This window comes from Rhinoderma darwinii, chromosome 5 (genome assembly GCF_050947455.1).
Source record: "Rhinoderma darwinii isolate aRhiDar2 chromosome 5, aRhiDar2.hap1, whole genome shotgun sequence".
In the NCBI taxonomy this organism is placed as follows: domain Eukaryota; kingdom Metazoa; phylum Chordata; class Amphibia; order Anura; family Rhinodermatidae; genus Rhinoderma; species Rhinoderma darwinii.
The window spans coordinates 332,512,878-332,533,431 of record NC_134691.1 but is presented as its reverse complement, the minus strand read 5'-3'; the positions used below and the strand labels follow the sequence as shown (position 1 = coordinate 332,533,431).

At 40.5% G+C, this 20,554-nt stretch overlaps 1 protein-coding gene across 3 annotated transcripts in view; it reads left to right on the top strand.

Annotated features, from left to right (window-relative positions):
- Window positions 1-20,554, top strand: part of DYNC1I1 (dynein cytoplasmic 1 intermediate chain 1) — a 322,553-nt gene that overhangs the window by 161,375 nt on the left and 140,624 nt on the right. For all 3 annotated transcript variants that reach the window (XM_075827746.1, XM_075827745.1, XM_075827744.1), the window contains 2 exons: window positions 3,312-3,401; window positions 6,810-6,972. In XM_075827746.1, the coding sequence (XP_075683861.1) occupies window positions 3,312-3,401; window positions 6,810-6,972 (253 nt within the window). The remainder of the gene's footprint in view (window positions 1-3,311; window positions 3,402-6,809; window positions 6,973-20,554) is intronic.

The window sequence follows — 20,554 nt, the reverse complement described above, 5'->3', positions numbered from 1 at the left end:
ATACAAGAATATAACTACTATAATACTGCCCCTATATACAAGAATATAACTACTATAATACTGCTCCTATATACAAGAACATAACTACTATAATACTGCTCCTATATACAAGAATATATCTACTATAATACTGCCCCCTATAAACAAGAATATACCTACTATAATACTGCCCCTATATACAAGAATATAACCCCTATAATACTACCCCCTATATACAAGAATATAACTACTATAATACTGCCCCCTATATACAAGAATATAACTACTATAATACTGCCCCTATATACAAGAATATAACTACTATAATACTGCTCCTATATACAAGAATATAACTACTATAATACTGCCCCTATATACAAGAATATAACTACAATAATACTGCCCCTATATACAAGAATATAACTACTATAATACTGCCCCTATATACAAGTCTATAACTACTATAATACTGCTCCCTATATACAAGAATATAACTACTATAATACTGCTCCTATATACAAGAATATAACTACTATAATACTGCTACTATATACAAGAATATAACTACTATAATACTTCCCCTATATACAAGAATATAACTACTATAAGGGCATGGCCCCACGTGGCGTATTTCTTCCGCAACTGTCTGCATCAATGGCGCACAGAATCTGCGTTGCAGATTCTGTTGCGGATCTGCCCAAAATGTGCAGTAAATTGATGCGGACTGGCCGTTGCGTATTGAGGTGAAAGTACTTCCCTTCTCTCTATCAGTGCAGGATAGAGAGAAGGGACAGCCCTTTCCCTAGTGAAAGTAAAAGAATTTCATACTTACCGACCGTTGTCTTGGTGACGCGTCCCTCTTTCGGCATCCAGCCCGACCTCCCTGGATGACGCGGCAGTCCATGTGACCGCTGCAGCCTGTGATTGGCCTGTGATTGGCTGCAGCCTGTGATTGGCCTGTGATTGGCCTGTGATTGGCTGCAGCCGTCACTTAGACTGAAACGTCATCCTGGGAAGCCGGACTGGAGAAAGAAGCAGTGAGTTCTCGGTAAGTATGAACTTCTATTTTTTTTACAGGTTGATGTATATTGGGATCGGTAGTCACTGTCCAGGGTGCTGAAACAGTTACTGCCGATTGCTTAACTGTTTCAGAACCCTGGACAGTGACTATTTACTGACGTCGCCTAGCAACGCTCCCATAATTACGGGTGCACACACGTAGTCACCCGTAATTATGGGTGCACACACGTAGTCACCCGTAATTACGGGAGCCCGATTGACTTCCTCAGTCTGGCTGTAGACCTAGAAATACATAGGTCCAGGGAGAATGAAGAAATGTCATGTTAGTAAAACAAATACGCTCCGCAGCACACATAACATGTACATGACATCTGCGGACTTCATTGCGGAATTTAGAATCTCCATTCAAGTCAATGGAGAACTTCCGCAATGAGTCCGCAACCAGTCCGCCACACGTCCGCAACATCCATTGTATGCTGCGGACACCAAATTCCGCACCGCAGCCTATGCTCCGCAGCGGAATTTTCTGCATCGTCTAAACGAACCCTACTAAAAAGCAGTGGACGGCAATGGAGAAACGGGTCAGCTGCGGATTAATGCTGCGGAGTGTCCGCAGCGGAATTCCAGAGCAATTCCGCCACGTGGGGCTTTGCCCTAATACTGCCCCTATATACAAGAATATAACTACTATAATACTGCTCCTATATACAAGAATATAACTACTATAATACTGCTCCTATATACAAGAATATGACTACTATAATACTGCTCCTATATACAAGAATATAACTACTATAATACTGCTCCTATATACAAGAATATAACTACTATAATACTGCCCCCTATGTACAAGAATATAACTACTATAATACTGCCCTTTGTACAAGAATATAACTACTATAATACTGCCCCTATATACAAGAATATAACTACTATAATACTGCTCCTATATACAAGAATATAACTACTATAATACTGCTTATATATACAAGAATATAACTACTATAATACTGCTACTATATACAAGAATATAACTACTATAATACTGCTCTTATATACAAGAATATAACTGCTATAATACTGCTTCCTATGTACAAGAATATAACTACTATAATACTGCCCTATGTACAAGAATATAACTACTATAATACTGCCCCCTATATACAAGAATATAACTACTATAATACTGCTCCTATATACAAGAATATAACTACTATAATACTGCTCCTATATACAAGAATATAACTACTATAATACTGCTCATATATACAAGAATATAACTTCTATAATACTGCTCATATATACAAGAATATAACTACTATAATACTGCTACTATATACAAGAATATAACTACTATAATACTGCTCCTATATACAAGAATATAACTACTATAATACTGCCCCTATGTACAAGAATATAACTACTATAATACTGCCCCCTATGTACAAGAATATAACTACTATAATACTGCCCATATGTACAAGAATATAACTACTATAATACTGCCCCCTATGTACAAGAATATAACTACTATAATACTGCCCCCTATATACAAAAATATAACTACTATAATACTGCTACCTATATACAAGTATATAACTACTATAATACTGCCCCCTATGTACACGAATACTGCCTTTGGGGGAGTGTTGGGTGGCCCCCATCCACATTAGGTTGTCGACCGATCCAGACGAAATTGTTGCGTTTGGACACATTTTGCCTAATGTGTACCTTTAGGTTAAGACTGAACTCTTGATCTCCAATACCTAAATTTTCGGTTTGTACGTTTGATATTTTGTAGGTTTAGTTGTCTCTTAATAATAGACCATCATCTTCTCCATATTTCTACTTCGTCTTTTGTTCGGTTTTTTTAAAAGAATTTTTGTATTGGACTTTTTTTGGACATGAAATACTCATTGTTCCAGGTATAAATGCACAGAATCACCAAGTAATTGTAGGAGATTTATTTATATTTACAGTATTGATCGAATGAAAAGCAACCGGGGAAAATAATTAAACTGCGGAATCGTCAATAATCCCCGTGACACGCTACAACGTATTTCTGTTTACTCTTAAGAAATGCTTCCGTTGGGCTTCATTCATGGCGTTGACTCGGAAGATTGGATTTATATAAATACTTTAATCATTGCCAGCAAACAGAACAAGACCTATTTCCTCGGCGTAGTGAATGAGCGTTGTTTTGCCACTCGTTACCTTGTTTTGTATTATTATGTTTTTTTATACTCATTTTTATATCTTTGGTGACTTTTTTTTTATTTTTTTTTGTTTAACTCTTTGTTTTTGTTACACAGAAGAGGAAGAGGATGAGGAAATGGTGGAACATAAAACAGATCATAATTCCGAATTTGAAAATCAAGAGGAGAAGCAAGACTCAAAAGAAGGTAAACAGAGTTACCGTGATTGCTTCCATTTCAGCTTTAATAGCTAATTAGAAACATCAGACGGATCCCGCAATAATTAAATCACCCATTAAGTCTTAGATACGAGGACAGGAGGAAAGCCGAATGCGTGTTGTACTATAAGAGATGACATGAGTGACACTATGGAGAATTTCGGTCCCAGATAATCAGTGCACTAATAAGGCCTCATCATTCCCCTTCACTAATAACATTCATTACTGATACCTCATTTCCAATGGTTTCTTAACTCTGACAGTCAAGAACCCAACCCCTACCTATAACTTAAAAGGATTGTTTAGGATTAGAAAAAACTTTTCCGCTTTCTTCCACAAATAGCGCCACATCTTTCCACAGTTTGTGTGTGGTATTGCAGCTTAGCCTTATTCACTTCAATGGATCCAAGCTGCAATACCAGACACAGCCCATAGACACGAGTTGCACTGTTTCTGGAAGAAAGCAGTCTTATTTTTCTAATCCTACAAGACAACCTAGAAAAAAACCATAAAGGGACATAGCCCTTAGAAAAATAGTATACTTAAATAATATACAAAAATGCAAAAAATCTTTATTGAATATGATGAAAAGAGAATGGGATACGTCATACACAGAAATACATACAACAGGGTCAGATGGAATGAACCATGACAACAGAGTCAACCATCCAAAAAATTGACCAAACCACGCTCCAATAGTACATATAACAGAATTATACACCTATAAATATAGGTAATAAGGCCCACACATGGTATAGTGCTACCAGCTAATAATAGCAATGTACAGAAGTAGGCAATGGATACCACCCATGCCCACTATAGCCTGCAGAGTATATAGTGATACATGAAAAGAATAAAGTTGAAAGCGTCCAGAAAACTCAGATAGTTTCAAATAGCCAGAAAATAGACTACAAAAACTGGACACGATAAGACAATCATGTAAAAACTAAACAGCTAGCACATACCCTGGGACATGATGCAGAGCGCAGAAGATCAAGGAAGATGGATGGCTGAGTGAACGCCTCGACGCGCGTTTGGCACCTGTGACCTGGCGAAGCCCTTATTTTTCTAAGGGCTATGTCCCTTTATGGTTCGTTTCTAGGTTGTTTATTTTTCTAATCCTGACAGCCCCTTTAGGACCGGTGCAAAAGTCTGGTTCCTGCAATACCCAGGGAAAGAACTAACTAGACGGCACAACTCACCTGTAGGACCCTCCTTTCCCAAAACTGTAGTTTGGGTCGAGATAGTCAAGACTTTTTTGCTCAAGGCTAGTCCAGTGTTTGATTCCCTAGATAACATCTTGCAGAGATGGAACCAGAATACATGGGTATAGGTTGGAGGTACCGTAAGAAGTGAGGATAGTACAATGAGCTGGGGATATATGAGCATAGGCAAACAAGGCAGAGGTCAGCTAACGGAGGTCAGGCAAAACCGGGTATGAGGCACCATAGAGCAGACTGGAGCATAGTCCAACAATCTAGAGGTCAGGTACCGAAGGACATTAAAAACCGGGTATGGGGTACCATGAAGCAGGCAGGAGCATAGTCCAACAAGGCAGAGGTCCGGTAAGGGAGGTCATGTAAAACCGGGAATGTGGTACCATAAAACAGACAGAAGCATTGTCCAACAAGGCAAAGGTCAGGTACCAGAGGTCAGGAAAAAACGGTTATAGGGTACCATGAAGTAGGCAGGAGCATAGTCCAACAAGGCAGAGGTCCGGTAACGGAGGTCAGACAGAACCAATTATTCTGTACTGTGGAAAAGCCAGAAAGTAGTCAGGGAAGCCGGGTCACATCAGGTCAGTTCAAGGATAAGCAGAAAGCAATCCCCAGCAACAACATGAACGGAATACCTATAACTGGCCAGTGAGCATGTCCCTTGATATAATGTGTTTGGTTGCAGTTGGCCACACTCCCTGCCTCACATCCTACAACCCGCACACAAAACCTGCAGTACCCAAAATTTACACCTGATTCCAAATTTCCATATTTCCTGTTGAATACAGTGCATATCAACTTGTTTAATTGGCTGTCCAATGGTGGACTATGATGTGGCTGACACCACAATACTGCCCGACAGACTAAGGTGTTCCATGCCATGTTTTACAATTTTGTGGAAAATTGCACTGACGTCCTGTTTGCAATCCAGGAAATCCTGAGCTCGGCATACGGCAGCTTATATTAAGGCCATGTTCACACATTCAGGATTCTGTCAGGATTAAGGCATGGATTCCATGCCCAAATTCCGACAGAATCCGCTCACATTGAACTGGCAATGCATGTGAATAGGGTATTAATGCCCCATTCACACGCTCAGAAGGATATCTGTGAAAATTAATGATGCCCGTTTTTGCCACTGACTCCACTAAGGCTGGGTTCACACGACCTATTTTCAGACGTAAACGAGGCGTATTATGCCTCGTTTTACGTCTGAAAATAGGGCTACAATACGTCGGCAAACATCTGCCTATTCATTTGAATGTGTTTGCCGACGTACTGTGCAGACGACCTGTCATTTACGCGTCGTCGTTTGACAGCTGTCAAACGACGACGCGTAAAATTACAGCCTCGTCAAAAGAAGTGCAGGACACTTATATACATTATATGCAGGACACTTCTCTGGACGTTTTTGGAGCCGTTTTCTCATAGACTCCAATGAAAACAGCTCCAAAAACGTATGGAAAAAACGCTGCGAAAACGCCGCGAAAAACGCCGCGAAAAACGTGAGTTGCTCAAAAAACGTCTGAAAATCAGGGGCTGTTTTCCCTTGAAAACAGCACTGAATTTTCAGACGTTTTTGGTCACTACGTGTGCACATACCCTAACCCGTTATCCACATTGCCATTTCTAGACTGGCACTCTGACCTACCCCTAACTAATGATTCTAGGAGGATATAAAAGACGTACATTAAAACCTCCACAAGACCACCCCTTTGAGAAGACCATCTCTGGTCCACACAAACCAGACTATCTTTTGTATAGTGGTCCTCTTCTTTGAAAGGACCACCTCTCTAGAAGACAATTTTGAGTGGTCGTCTAAAAAAAATTTCACTGTATCTGTTCTGGTCAACCATTTTGTGGAACCCAAAGTGTCTTCATCCCTATACTAGGAAATATTGTGGTCTTGATCGAGAACATGACTAAAACTTTGTAGGCTATGATATTGTTTGTGTCATACTCTAATACCCTGGGGTGAAGTAGTCCAGCCATTCCCATCCATCTGTTAGTGCGTTATATATCCCTACAACAGTGACCACTCTGCATGGGGTAGTACTCTCCATACTCTCCATACCCTCCATACTCTCCATACCCTCCATGCTCTTCATTGTGCATATAATCTAATTTCTCTGGAATTATTCGTCCTACAATGATATTATGTTCTTATGTGAATGTTGAAGTTCCTCCCAGAGAACTGACTGAAGAAGAGAAGCAGCAAGCAGTCCACTCGGAGGAATTTTTGATCTTCTTTGATCGAACAATCCGTGTTATTGAGCGAGCTCTGGCAGAAGATTCCAATATATTCTTTGATTATAGCGGAGGAGACATGGAAGATAAAGAAGGGTTAGTCCTATATATATCCACCTGTTCATTGTGTGAAAATGATCATGACTATTGGAGAGAAGTAATAACGGGATGAATGGTAGATTGATGGTTCATTGGTATGTTAGTACTGTAAGTATATTCATGTACATAGGGGGCAGTATTATAGTAGATATATTCTTGTATATAGGGGCAGTATTATGGTAGTTATATTCTTGTATATAGGGAGCAGTATTATAGTAGTTATATTATTGTATATAGAAGCAGTATTATAGTAGTTATATTCTTGTATATAGGGAGCAGTATTATAGTAGTTATATTATTGTATATAGAAGCAGTATTATAGTAGTTATATTCTTGTATATAGGGGCAGTATTATAGTAGTTATATTCTTGTATATAGGAGGCAGTATTATAGTAGTTATATTCTTGTATATAGGGGGCTGTATTATAGTAGTTATATTCTTGTATATAGGCGGCAGTATTATAGTAGTTATATTCTTGTATATAGAAGCAGTATTATAGTAGTTATATTCTTGTATATAGGGGGCTGTATTATAGTAGTTATATTCTTGTATATAGGGGCAGTATTATAGTAGTTATATTCTTGTATATAGGGGGCAGTATAATAGTAGTTATATTCTTGTACATAGGGGCAGTATTATAGTAGTTATATTCTTGTATATAGGGGCAGTATTATAGTTGTTATATTCTTGTATATAGGAGCAGTATTATAGTAGTTATATTCTTGTATATAGGGGGCAGTATTATAGTAGTTATATTCTTGTATATAGGAGGCAGTATTATAGTAGTTATATTCTTGTATATAGGAGGGAGTATTATAGTAGTTATATTCTTGTATATAGGGGCAGTATTATAGTAGTTATATTCTTGTATATAGGAGCAGTATTATAGTAGTTATATTCTTGTATATAGGGGGCAGTATTATAGTAGTTATATTCCTGTATATAGGAGGCAGTATTATAGTAGTTATATTCTTGTGTATAGGGGACAGTATTATAGTAGTTATATTCTTGTATATAGGGGCAGTATTATAGTAGTTATATTCTTGTATATAGGGGCAGTGTTATAGTTGTTATATGCTTGTATATAGGAGCAGTATTATAGTAGTTATATTCTTGTATATAGGGGGCAGTATTATAGTAGTTATATTCTTGTATATAGGAGGCAGTATTATAGTAGTTATATTCTTGTATATAGGAGGGAGTATTATAGTAGTTATATTCTTGTATATAGGAGGGAGTATTATAGTAGTTATATTCTTGTATATAGGGGACAGTATTATAGTAGTTATATTCTTGTATATAGGGTCAGTATTATAGTAGTTATATTCTTGTATATAGGGGCAGTATTATAGTAGTTATATTCTTGTATATAGGAGCAGTATTATAGTAGTTATATTCTTGTATACAGGGGGCAGTATTATAGTAGTTATATTCTTGTATATAGGGGGCAGTATTATAGTAGATATATTCTTGTATATAGGGGGCAGTATTATAGTAGTTATATTCCTGTATATAGGAGGCTGTATTATAGTAGTTATATTCTTGTGTATAGGGGCAGTATTATAGTAGTTATATTCTTGTATATAGGAGGCAGTATTATAGTAGTTATATTCTTGTATATAGGAGCAGTATTATAGTAGTTATATTCTTGTATATAGGGGACAGTATTATAGTAGTTATATTCCTGTATATAGGAGGCAGTATTATAGTAGTTATATTCTTGTGTATAGGGGCAGTATTATAGTAGTTATATTCCTGTATATAGGAGGCAGTATTATAGTAGTTATATTCTTGTTTATAGGAGGGAGTATTATAGTAGTTATATTCTTGTATATAGGGAGCAGTATTATAGTACTTATATTCTTGTATATAGGAGCAGTATAATGGCAGTTATATTCTTGTACATAGGGGCAGTATTATAGTAGTTATATTCTTGTATATAGGGGGCAGTATTATAGTAGTTATACTCTTGTATATAGGGGGCAGTATTATAGTAGTTATATTCTTGTATATAGGAGCAGTATTATAGTAGTTATATTCTTGTATATAGGAGCAGTATTATAGTAGTTATATTCTTGTATATAGGAGCAGTATTATAGTAGTTATATTCTTGTATATAGGGGCAGTATTATAGTAGTTATATTCTTGTATATAGGAGCAGTATTATAGTAGTTCTATTCTTGTATATAGGAGCAGTATTATAGTAGTTCTATTCTTGTATATAGGAGCAGTATTATAGTAGTTATATTCTTGTATATAGGAGCAGTATTATAGTAGTTATTTTCTTGTACATAGGGGGCAGTATTATAGTAGTTATATTCTTGTATATAGGGCAGTATTATAGTAGTTATATTCTTGTATATAGGGCAGTATTATAGTAGTTATTTTCTTGTACATAGGGGGCAGTATTATAGTAGTTATATTCTTGTATATAGGGGGCAGTATTATAGTAGTTATATTCTTGTATATAGGGCAGTATTATAGTAGTTATATTCTTTTATATAGGGGACAGTATTATAGTAGTTATATTCTGGTGTATAGCGGGCAGTAATATTGTAGCTATAGTCTTGTATATAGGTGGCAGTATTATAGTAGTTATATTCTGGTGTATAGCGGGCAGTAATATTGTAGCTATAGTCTTGTATATAGGTGGCAGTATTATAGTAATTATATTATTGTACATAGGGGCAGTATTATAGTAGTTGTTTTCTTGTACATTGGGGGCAGTATTATAGTAGTTATATTCCTGTATATAAATGTCTGATAGATGCGGGTACCACCTCGGAGACCCGCAAATATCTTCTGAACAGGGGTCTTCTGGTGAGTTGGCCGCTGGCCATCATGTCCATGCGGAGAGTCAGTGCACAGCAGGACGGGCATCCAGAAATAATGGTGCTCACTGAACTACACTGCATCCGTAACTCTCACAGAAGTCAATGGACTTGGCTGTTTCTGGAATCCTGGAGTCTTGGTCTGCACCTATTCTCTGTCTGGATGTGGCGGCTAGCTATTGCCTCACCAGTGGAGACAGGATCTGTGGACCCCTATTTTGGAGACCGCTGTGGTTTCTGTGGATATGCCATAAATGTCTGTTATGAGACTTTCCCTTTAATGTAGACTTCCAGAATAAAATACTTTAATAGGGTATATAAAGTTATATAATATATATATAGTTTTTTTCTAAACTAGACAAACAAGAAAAATGTGCCATATTAAGGAGTTAATATATTATTAACATCTAACTTAGGAATGCATTTACTTTCCCAATGAGATCAATAGTCAGTAATACCCGGATTTGCTCTTCTTCATACATTCCTTCAGCTCAGTGTCACTTTGTTACAATTTTAATAAGCAGTGACACAATGAAAACATTATAACAAATCCAAGGAGACTGCGTAGTAAACTAATTAGTAAGGCTATATGGTCCAGACACAACTGGGAGTCCTACGTTCTCCTCCAGGGGCTGAGAAATCTCCGCTCAGCAATGTGATAATTGGTCAACAACAAATGCTTTAATAAAATTAACTATTTTTCATAATAACTAAGTGACAGAGTAAACATGTAAGAGATTATAATAACCAGCTGGATATATTGCTCCCTCACAACTGCTGGAGATCTTCATTGCACATGGATTTATATAACACACATTTAGGGTATGTTCACACGCAGTGCCTATTGCTTGCAATGGGATATACGGTGTACTGTTCCCATGAGGCTTAATTTTACGTGTCGCTGTCAAAATACGGTGCGTAAAAAGACGCCCCCTCTAAATAATAAAGCAACTTTGCAAATCGTCTTTGTTAAAATTCTCCTACAATTCTGTGTATACAGCTCCTATGCAGATCTATGTGTCTTCATGGCTACAGACTACAGACTACAAACACTGTGCAGTCTTATCCTGCAATCATGTGTTACCCCAAAGATTAGGAATCCTCGCCGCTCCAGCTGTTGTGAAACTACAACTCTTAGGGCACGGCCAGACGTGGCGGAATTGCAGTGGAATTCTCCAGCGGCCGTCTTTTACATTTGTTTCAACACATTTTCTGGCAAGTTAGTTCAGACATTGCGGAAAACTCCGCTGCGAACCATAGGCTGCAGTGCAGAATTTTCCCTCCGCAGCATGCACTGTCTGTTGCGGAGAAGAAGCGGAATTTCACTGCGGATTTCAGCCTTTGCAATGCAAAAACTGAAATCTGTGGCAAGTCCGCTGTGATATCTGCAACGTCTGAATTACCTGTCAAATATGCAAATGTTAGTGCAGATTCGTTGCGTAATTGCCCCAAATCTGCACCAACATTTGCAGCGGAAAAATTCCACCACGTCTGAACGTGCCCTTAGCATGCCCTAACAGCCAAAGGCATTATTATTCCAGCCAACGGTTGTCAGGGCATGCTGGGAATTGTAGTTTCACAAAATTGGGATGAGAGTTTGTCACAGCCCTGCCTCTGTCACCACTATTACTGAACAGTGACATCATCTTGTTTATAACTTTATGTGGTGTGTGTATATATATATATATATCAATAACTTTGTAGAAATTACCATTTACAGTGCAGAATGGGTACAAATTGAGCCAAAATTATTAAAATAGCCCATACAGCATAAACTTGCCACAGCTGGGCACACCTCTTGGCACGTGTATATGTACGCCAATGATCTCTACACGTTTACATGTTGTCACTCACATTGAATGAATGTGCCAGTATTCACTAATGCCACCCCACCCCACACCATTATTCTCTAATAAGGACAAGGAGGTTATTAGTAGAGAGAATTTTGTCAGCAGCCACCACTAGGGGGAGCTTAGATGCTTACTGCATACTGGTTTATTATTGAGCTCCCTCTAGTGGTGACTGCAAGCAGACAGAATTTTTTTAAATTAATTCTATATCTATGCAGGGACTTTTGGAGCTCTGTGTCTGACAAACAAAAATCTGACCACAATAAAGTTTTTTTGAAAAAAATATTCTGAATTTGGATCTTATCAGATAAAAAGAAAAAAACAAATTAGTCCTTACCGTTAGCTTGATAATTTTTCCCCCTAAGCCCTCTGTGATCAAAGACCCAAAAAATGTGCATCCCATATGTCAATAATTATATGTGAGGGCCCTTCTCATCTTCAGGGTTCTTGGTAATTAAGCAGTGCCAGGACCAATCATATGCCAGCTTTTCTCTGCCCCTATGACTCCTATGAGGATCAGAATTTTTCCATTTCAGAAGGTCATGGGGTAACTAGTGCCACTTTCCAAATCCCTGACAGGCAATCATCTCCTATTCTTAATGCTTTGCATGGCTTTATCATCGCAGTGATTGGAAATAAATGCTAATTGCTGATTGGTTGCTCTGAGCTGTTGCACCTGAAATACCCATGCAAACGACCATATTTTCATCTATCCATAAATACTTTCCGTAAATACAGATCCGTAGTCATCCGTAACTCATCCGTGTATACGGAACGGTATCCGTAAAAAATAGGGAGGCTGCAAATGATGTCACCAACATGTTGCATAGCAACACTTCCGTAAATACGGACTGTTTACGGATGCACATCCGTAGGCGGCCGTGTTTACGGAAGCGCCCATAGCCTTCTATGGGAGAGTCCATGCCGTAATTACGAACAAGAAGAGAACAGGTTCTATACATTTTTCAGCACGGACACCCATCCGTAAAAATAGGTGCTTGTAAATTAGTAACTACCACCAGTAATCATTAATAATCTCTCTAAGGACGCTTTATAGAAAGTTCTTTAATATTTCAGTAACCTGTGAATATCGCCATTCACTCATGTACACGGGTGCCAGCATGGCCGCCCCTTACATCCTCGCCAGGTCTTGTCACGTCTGCTTGAGCTTCAGCTCCCAGCATGTTCTGTCAGTTGTGATTCATCAAACTCTAGGGAGCAACGTGAAAACCCGGCCCGGTGATGAATGATGACAGCTTTATTTATAGAACGGCCATAAGCAGAACACATTTGGCGTCATTTATGACATGTAGGCTCCAAGCAAGAAATCTGGATCACTTGTAGAACACTTGCCCGTGCTTGTAAATATATATATATATATGGTATCGACTGCCAAAGTTATTAAATTAAAGGGAAACTTGCTCCATCTATACAGTTCATGTGTGCGGACATATCATCAGTAAGGTCTATAGGTTACAATAGACGCCCTATTTTATTAGAGACCCATTATTGTGCATTGAGCCATTGGAGGATTCTCTAGTAGGGCTAGTCTGACCCTGTCCAACAACTATTTTGTTATACTTATCTTCTTTACAACTTGACACATTCTTCTGGTTGTTACTTTCAATCTGTCAGCACTATGTTGACAGACACACCCCTAAGATCCTGTTAGACACTACATTCTGTGCAGTACATCGGGAGGACTGTGGTTTTTGTTTCTATATCAGACAACTGTACATGCTTCAGCTACCGTGGTGCAACACAGGTGAGCATGTTATGTGAAGACAATGAACCCGCAGACAGATGTTAGACTGTGTAACCTGAGAGCTCACAGGAAAGCAGCAAAATGTTAAGGACAAATCATAAGGGGGCTTGTTTTTCTATAGGGTAGGAAATGGCTACCCTGCTGGGAATTGGTGTTTGAACCTGCCCTTGTATCAGTGAGTCTGGACTTTTTCCAGTGATTTTAGGAAAGGGCTAAGCTTGGTCTTCGTTTTAGATGGAGCAAAGGTTCTGCTGTTAAGGCAGATTTCAGACCGCTATGGTTCAGCCGCATTCTGACATTCGTTTTATGGCTGCCATACCTGGCTGGACCTCCAGTGGCAGAGTCGCAGAGCAGTAGCTAGGTCTTCTCTTACGCAGGCAAAGATTCTGCTTGCTGCCCTAACCCTATTTCTAAATGTACTGGCAAAGGCAAAGTGGCTTGTTGGTACCCCTGGCACCCAGTGCACATGCTATGCCAGCCCCCCTCCCAGCTGCGTCCCCGATCAATGGAACTTAGATCAACATAGGCTGAATTAGAAGGGCGGCAAGGGGGAAGAATCAAAGAATGCCTCTTGGATCATATATGTAAGACTTTTCATCTAAACTGAGAGTTAACAGGAAACCAGCGGAATTAAAGAGGACAGCTCTGAATGTGAATAGAGTATTAGACATATTGTAAGTCAAGATAAATAAATCAGAGTAGTGACAATAATAAACACAGCATTATATGTAAAGGGTAAACTGATGCTCAAAAGTGGAGTTAGGCTCTATTCACATCTGCATCAGTTCCTACGTCAGATTCCATCAGATTTTATGGAATGCTGCGCTACTGTTACCGTCAAAACGACGGAGCCTGATGAAACCCGTTATAAGTCGATGGCGTTCATCGAGTGCTGGTGATATCCATCCATACAAAACAGCACATGACGCAGATGTGAACAGAGCCGAACGTTTCACAAACTTTCACTCTCGTAATCCTTCCATCCAAGTCAGTGCTCATCTCTTGTTTGTCATCGGAATTTCCCAAATGAATCAATAATTGATGTCAGATAAGGACAATTCAGAGGGGAAAAAGTGGGAGAAATGGTAACACTGCAGCCTCTCCTGGGTGACATAGATCACAGTGGTGCGAAGTATACTGCTGTGAGTACGGGAAGGACGGGATTTCTCCTTGGAGTTCCTGAATATCCTTAGAGACGAGTTGTGTTTGTTACTATCAATATTGTTTATAATAAGATACGCACAACAGGAACATTAGTGCTTTACCCAAGAGATTATCTGTCCACCTATTTAATTGACTAATTAATTATCCTTAAAATGTTTCCATCTATCTATCTATCTATCTATCTATCTATCTATCTATCTATCTATCTATCTCATATCTATCTATCTATCTATCTATCTATCTATCTATCTATCTATCTATCTATCTATCTATCTATCTATCTATCTATCTCATATCTATCTATCTATCTATCTATCTATCTATCTATCTATCTATCTATCTATCTATCTATCTATCTATCTATCTATCTATCTATCTATCTATCTATCTATCTATCTATCTATCTATCTATCTATCTATCTCATATCTCATATCTATCTATCTCATATCTATCTATCTATCTATCTATCTATCTATCTATCTATCTATCTATCTATCTATCTATCTATCTATCTATCTATCTATCTATCTATCTATCTATCTATCTATCTATCTCATATCTCATATCTATCTATCTCATATCTATCTATCTATCTATCTATCTATCTATCTATCTATCTATCTATCTATCTATCTATCTATCTATCTATCTATCTATCTATCTATCTATCTATCTCATATCTATTCAAATTCAAATTCAAATTCAAAGAAGCTTTATTGGCAGGACCAAATACATGTTAGCATTGCCAAAGCAAGTAAGAAATAAGGGAATGAGGGATAGGGGCTGAGGGCTTGGGGATAGGGACACATCTAGGGTCGGGGTTATACAAGTCCATGGCATATCATGTCTCTCTCAGTTTATGGCATTCAGTGACATATTGTGCCGCTGTGCCCACTGTGGTTTCCTCTTCACCCAGCAGGATGTAGAGTTTCTCTTCCTCTTCCATGGAGCTGAAGTCCGGTAAGAGATCAGAGAGTTTCCTGAAGTGAGTGTCCCTCACTGCTGAGTATTTGGAGCAGTGTAGCAGGAAGTGGGCCTCATCCTCCACGGCCTCCTGGTCGCACTGTTGGCACAGTCGGCTCTCCCTGGGCTTGTAGGTCTGTCTCTGGCGCCCGGATTCGATGAGCAGGTTGTGGGCGCTCAGTCTGTAGCGGCTCAGGATCTGTCTGTCTCTGGGGTTTGGCAGTTTCTCCAGATATGGCGCCAGTTTATATTCCCGCTGTAGACTCCGGTATATTGTCAGTTTCTGGGATGTCTTTATGTCATTCCTCCAGTCACTGATATACTCCTCTTGGTTCTCGTTTATTGTCTTCTTGATTTCGGCTTTTGTGAGGCCGCGCTGAGTGACATTTTCTTCAGGCCGGGTGAGGGTGAGATGTTCTGGGGGGCCTGGTTTACCTGGGACCCCTTGGTGTAGCAGGGCTTTATGGTGATAGGATCTTTGCCTGCTGCTGTGTAGATGGGCCCAGAATGATAGCGCCCTCTTCTGGATTGTGAGGTGTAGTGGGAATCTGCCCAGTTCTGCCCGACAGGCACTATTTGAGGTGCTCCGATGGACTTGGAGAAGGTGTTTGCAGAATTCCAGGTGGAAGATTTCTGTTGGGCTGGAATCCCACCTTGACCAGTCTGGGTATGTGTCCGGACCCCAGACTTCACTGGCATACAGGAGGATTGGGGAGATGATGGAGTCAAAGATTTTCAGCCAGACCGTTACTGGTGGTTTGAGATGATAGAGTTTTCTTCTGATGGCATAGAAGGTTTTGCACGCCTTGTCTTTCAGAATCTCTATGGCTTGTTTAAAGCTTCCTGATTGGTTGATTTCTAGGCCCAGGTAAGTGTACCTGTCGGTCGCTGTGATTGTGGCGTTATTTAGTGTGAAAGTCGGGTGCCTGCGGGATTTTGAGTTTCTCTTCTGGAACACCATGATGTTGGTTTTCTTTGCATTGATGGGCAGTGCCCACGTGGAGCTGAATTTTTCTAGGATTTGCAGGTTGTCTTGGAGACCTTTCTCGGTTGGTGATAGTAACAGAAGGTCATCTGCATACAACAGGAATGTCACCTGGGTGTCATGGAGGGCGAGACCTGGTGCTGAGGAGGATTCCAGAGCTGTGGCCAGTTCATTGATGTAGATGTTGAAGATCGTTGGACTGAGGCTGCAGCCTTGTCGGACTCCTCGGCTCTGCTGGAAATCAGCCGTTCTTCTCCCGTTCACCTTCACGCTGCATCTGTTCTCTGTGTAGGAGCTTCTGATGACGTCATAGGTTTTACCTCCTATTCCGCTCTCCAGCAGTTTCAGGAATAGGCCCGGGTGCCACACTGAGTCAAAGGCCTTCTTAAAGTCCACAAAACAGGCGTAAATCTTCCCATGCTTTGTATTGTGGACGTGGCTCTTGATGAGGCTGCGCAGGGTGTAGATGTGGTCAGTGGTGCGGTGGTTTGGCATGAACCCAGCTTGGCTTTGGTGGAGGACATTGTGCTGGGTGAGGAAGCTGAGGATTCTCTTATTCAGGATGCTGTTGAACAGTTTCCCCAGGTTGCTGCTGACACATATCCCTCGGTAGTTGGCCGGGTCGTACCTGTCCCCACTCTTGTGGATTGGTGTTATAAGGCCTTGGTTCCAGATTTGCGGGAAGTAGCCGGCACTCAGCACCATATTAAATAGTTTTACTATTGCGGCCTGTATTTCTGGCGGGCTGTGTTTTATCATTTCTGGTGAGATTCTGTCTAGGCCGCTGGTTTTTTTACACCTTATGTCTGAGGTTCTCTCTGTTACTTCTTGAAGTGTTATTGGTGTATCCAGGGGGTTTTGAGAATCTTTAAGTGTTTCCTCCATCGCCTTCAATTTTGATATTATTTGTTTTTGTTCTTGGCTTTGTTCTTCTTTCGGGATATCTTTGTAGAGGTCCTTGAAATATTGGAGCCAGATGTTGCCATTTTGAATATGAAGGTTGTTTTTCTTGCAATTTTTGCCCATGTGTTTCCATAATTCCCAGAACGAGTTATCATGGAGGGCATCTTGGAGTTGGGTAAGTTTGGTGGAGATGTGCCTTTGTTTTTTCTTTCGGAGGATGGTCTTGTATTGCCTCTGTATGTTGCTGTAGGCCTCCTTCAGACCGGTGTTGTTTGGGTCTCGGTGCTTCTTATTTGAGGCATTTCTTAGGGTCTTCCGTACTTCTTTGCACTCACGGTCAAACCAACCGTTAGGATGTATTTCTTGTGGCCTCTTGTAGTCACATCTTTTCAGGTCAGACTTCTCTGCCATGGTGTAAAATATATTATTGAGGTCATTTACGGCCTGATTGACCCCTCCTGGGCTTGTCTCATACACCTTGTTGTAGAGGTTGTGAAGCATCTCCTGCACTTCTGGTCTGTTCATTGTCTCTTTATATTTTATAGTTGACGTTTTGGACCATTTATAAGATGGGGGCAGGTTGAAGAGGCCGCTTTGATGTGGTTTTTGTGCAGATGGTTTGGTTGTGGATTTGATGTATAGAAGTAATTGGTTGTGATCTGACAGGTGCGTTTGTGGAGTGACTATGAGTGCGCCAATGTTTGCGGGGTCCATGTCCGTGATGGCATAGTCTACTACACTGCTGCCTACATGGGAGTTTAGTGTATACCTTCCTAAAGAGTCTCCCTTGGTGCGGCCATTCAGTATGTGGAGTCCTAAGCTTCGACATAGATTCAATCGTTTTTTCCCGCTTTTGTTGACGGTGCTGTCATAGCTGTTTCTCTCTTTCTGTAGGGAGTTATGACAGTCGGCCTCTGCTCCAAAGATGAAGATGTTTCCATCATTGGTCAGGTAGTCTTTATCTCTCCCCGTTCTTGCATTGAGGTCTCCGTAGATGAGAACGCTGCCCAGGGTCTGGAAATGTGCGGCTTCCCTTTGTATAATCTCAAAGCTGTCTGGGTTGGAGTACGGGGACTCTGGCGGTGTGATGTACGTTGCGCAGAGATACATGTCAGACTGAGAGGTGAGGATGGAGCTGCCTATCCTTATCCAGATGTGGCTGTCTCCTCGCTTCACGGCTTTGATCTGCTCATGGAGCTGCTCCTTGTACCAGACTAATATTCCTCCTGAACACCGGCCCTGCTTGATGTGTTTATTTTTCAGGGCGGGGACAGAGATTTCCCTGTATCCAGTGGGCACCAGGGACTCATTCTCTGTCCTAGTCCATGTTTCCAGGAGGATTTGTATATCAATATTTTTCAGTCTTTGGTTGAAGTCTGGATCGTTAATTTTGCATCCAAAGGCTGAGGCGTTGAGGCCTTGAATATTCCAGCTGCTGATTATAAAGGACGTCATTGTGTGTCCATATACCTTGTAATGAGCGGCGCTGTGTAGGATGGGCTGGAGATGTGACTGTTGGATGTGTTGTAGATGTTCTCGTGTTGTACAGTCACATTAGTTTTCTACATAGAGTGCTGAGCAGGGTCTTTATCTCCTCCATGTCTCTGCTCTGCGTGTCTCTGTGTGAGGCAGGGGGTTTCCTCCATGTCTCTGCTCTGTGTGTCTCTGTGTGAGGCAGGGGGTTTCCTCCATGTCTCTGCTCTGTGTGTCTCTGTGTGAGGCAGGGGGTTTCCTCCATGTCTCTGCTCTGCGTGTCTCTGTGTGAGGCAGGGGGTTTTCTCCATGGCTTTTGCCTCTGTTGGTCTGACCTTGGGTAAAGGGGTTTTTCTCCTGGGTGTAGTGAGGTGTGTGGAGTTTGAGGTCTTTTCATTGTTAGTGATGTCTCCATGTTTTGGCTTTGGCTGGTGTGGGGTCCAGGTCTGGGGGGTCTGTTCAGCACAATGTCTTTCAGTTCTTTGGCCAGAAGGCTGACCCCTCGTTTGTTGAGGTGTTTGTCATCATACAGGTGGTGCTGCTCTATGGAGGGGTGTTGTGCCAGGCTGATGTTTGACATTGAGCTGATGTTCGCTGCCAGCTCTGTGTTGATGGCCTGGGTGATCTCGTTGGGTACATCTTTTCTTGGGAGCACGGATGATATAATTATTTTACTGTCAGGGAACTTTTGTTGTGCCGTCTTTGCTATTTGGGTCAGTTGTTCTGCAATCTGCTGTTGCTGGTCTTGGAGGTTGTTTGTACCCGTGTGTATAATGAGATGGTTTGGATTGGTAAAATGTGGGTTATTGATGACTGATGTGACTTGTTGGATAGTTGCACAGTGAATTTTACTGACCCTTTTTCCTGGGAAGAGTCGCCGTGAATTAAGGTATTTGCCATTTGAGTCAATTATTAGGACAGTATCAGGACATTGTGACTTGCGGGTGGCTTGTCTGATGCTTGTGTCCTGGGTCCTGCTTGGTGGTGGTATGTGGTGCTGCTGTGGTTCTGTGCTGGAGGTTTGGTTGGCGGTCGGCTTTGTACCCACTTGTATCGCTCTGTTTTCTCCTAGTTTGTTTTCATTAATTTCAGGAATATTTATTGGGTTTGGGTGATTTGATGTACTAGCGCCCTGGTCATTGGCAGTCCTTATGTCAGCGCTCTCCCTTGCTCCTAGACTTTGTGTTTGTGGTTTTAGATTTTCTATCTCTAATCTGAGCTTTGTATTTTCTTGTTGCAGCTCTCGGAGTGTACATTGTATTTCCTGCAGAGCTGATGCATGTTCACATTTCAGTTTGTTTATCTCTTTAATTACTTGGTCATTTGTGTTTTTGTCACCGAGATTTCTTTGAAGTTCTTCTTTGAATTGTACAAAGTCTCTTTCTAATTGAGATAAACAGTCTCTGAGGGTGTCGGGTGAGGGGTGTGGGACATTGGGACATGGGGCAGCGGGGGTGTCGCTGGAGATTGTCTCTGTATGTCCATCTCTGGTCTGGGTTGCTGGAGTTTGTTGTTCTTTGTAAGTTTGGGCCTGGTCTTTAATATGATGAAAGATTTCTTGGAATTCCTCTAGGTTGTCCTCATTGCCTTGTATGAGAACGGTGCCGTTATTATATAGACTTATGGTAAGTGTAATACTCCCA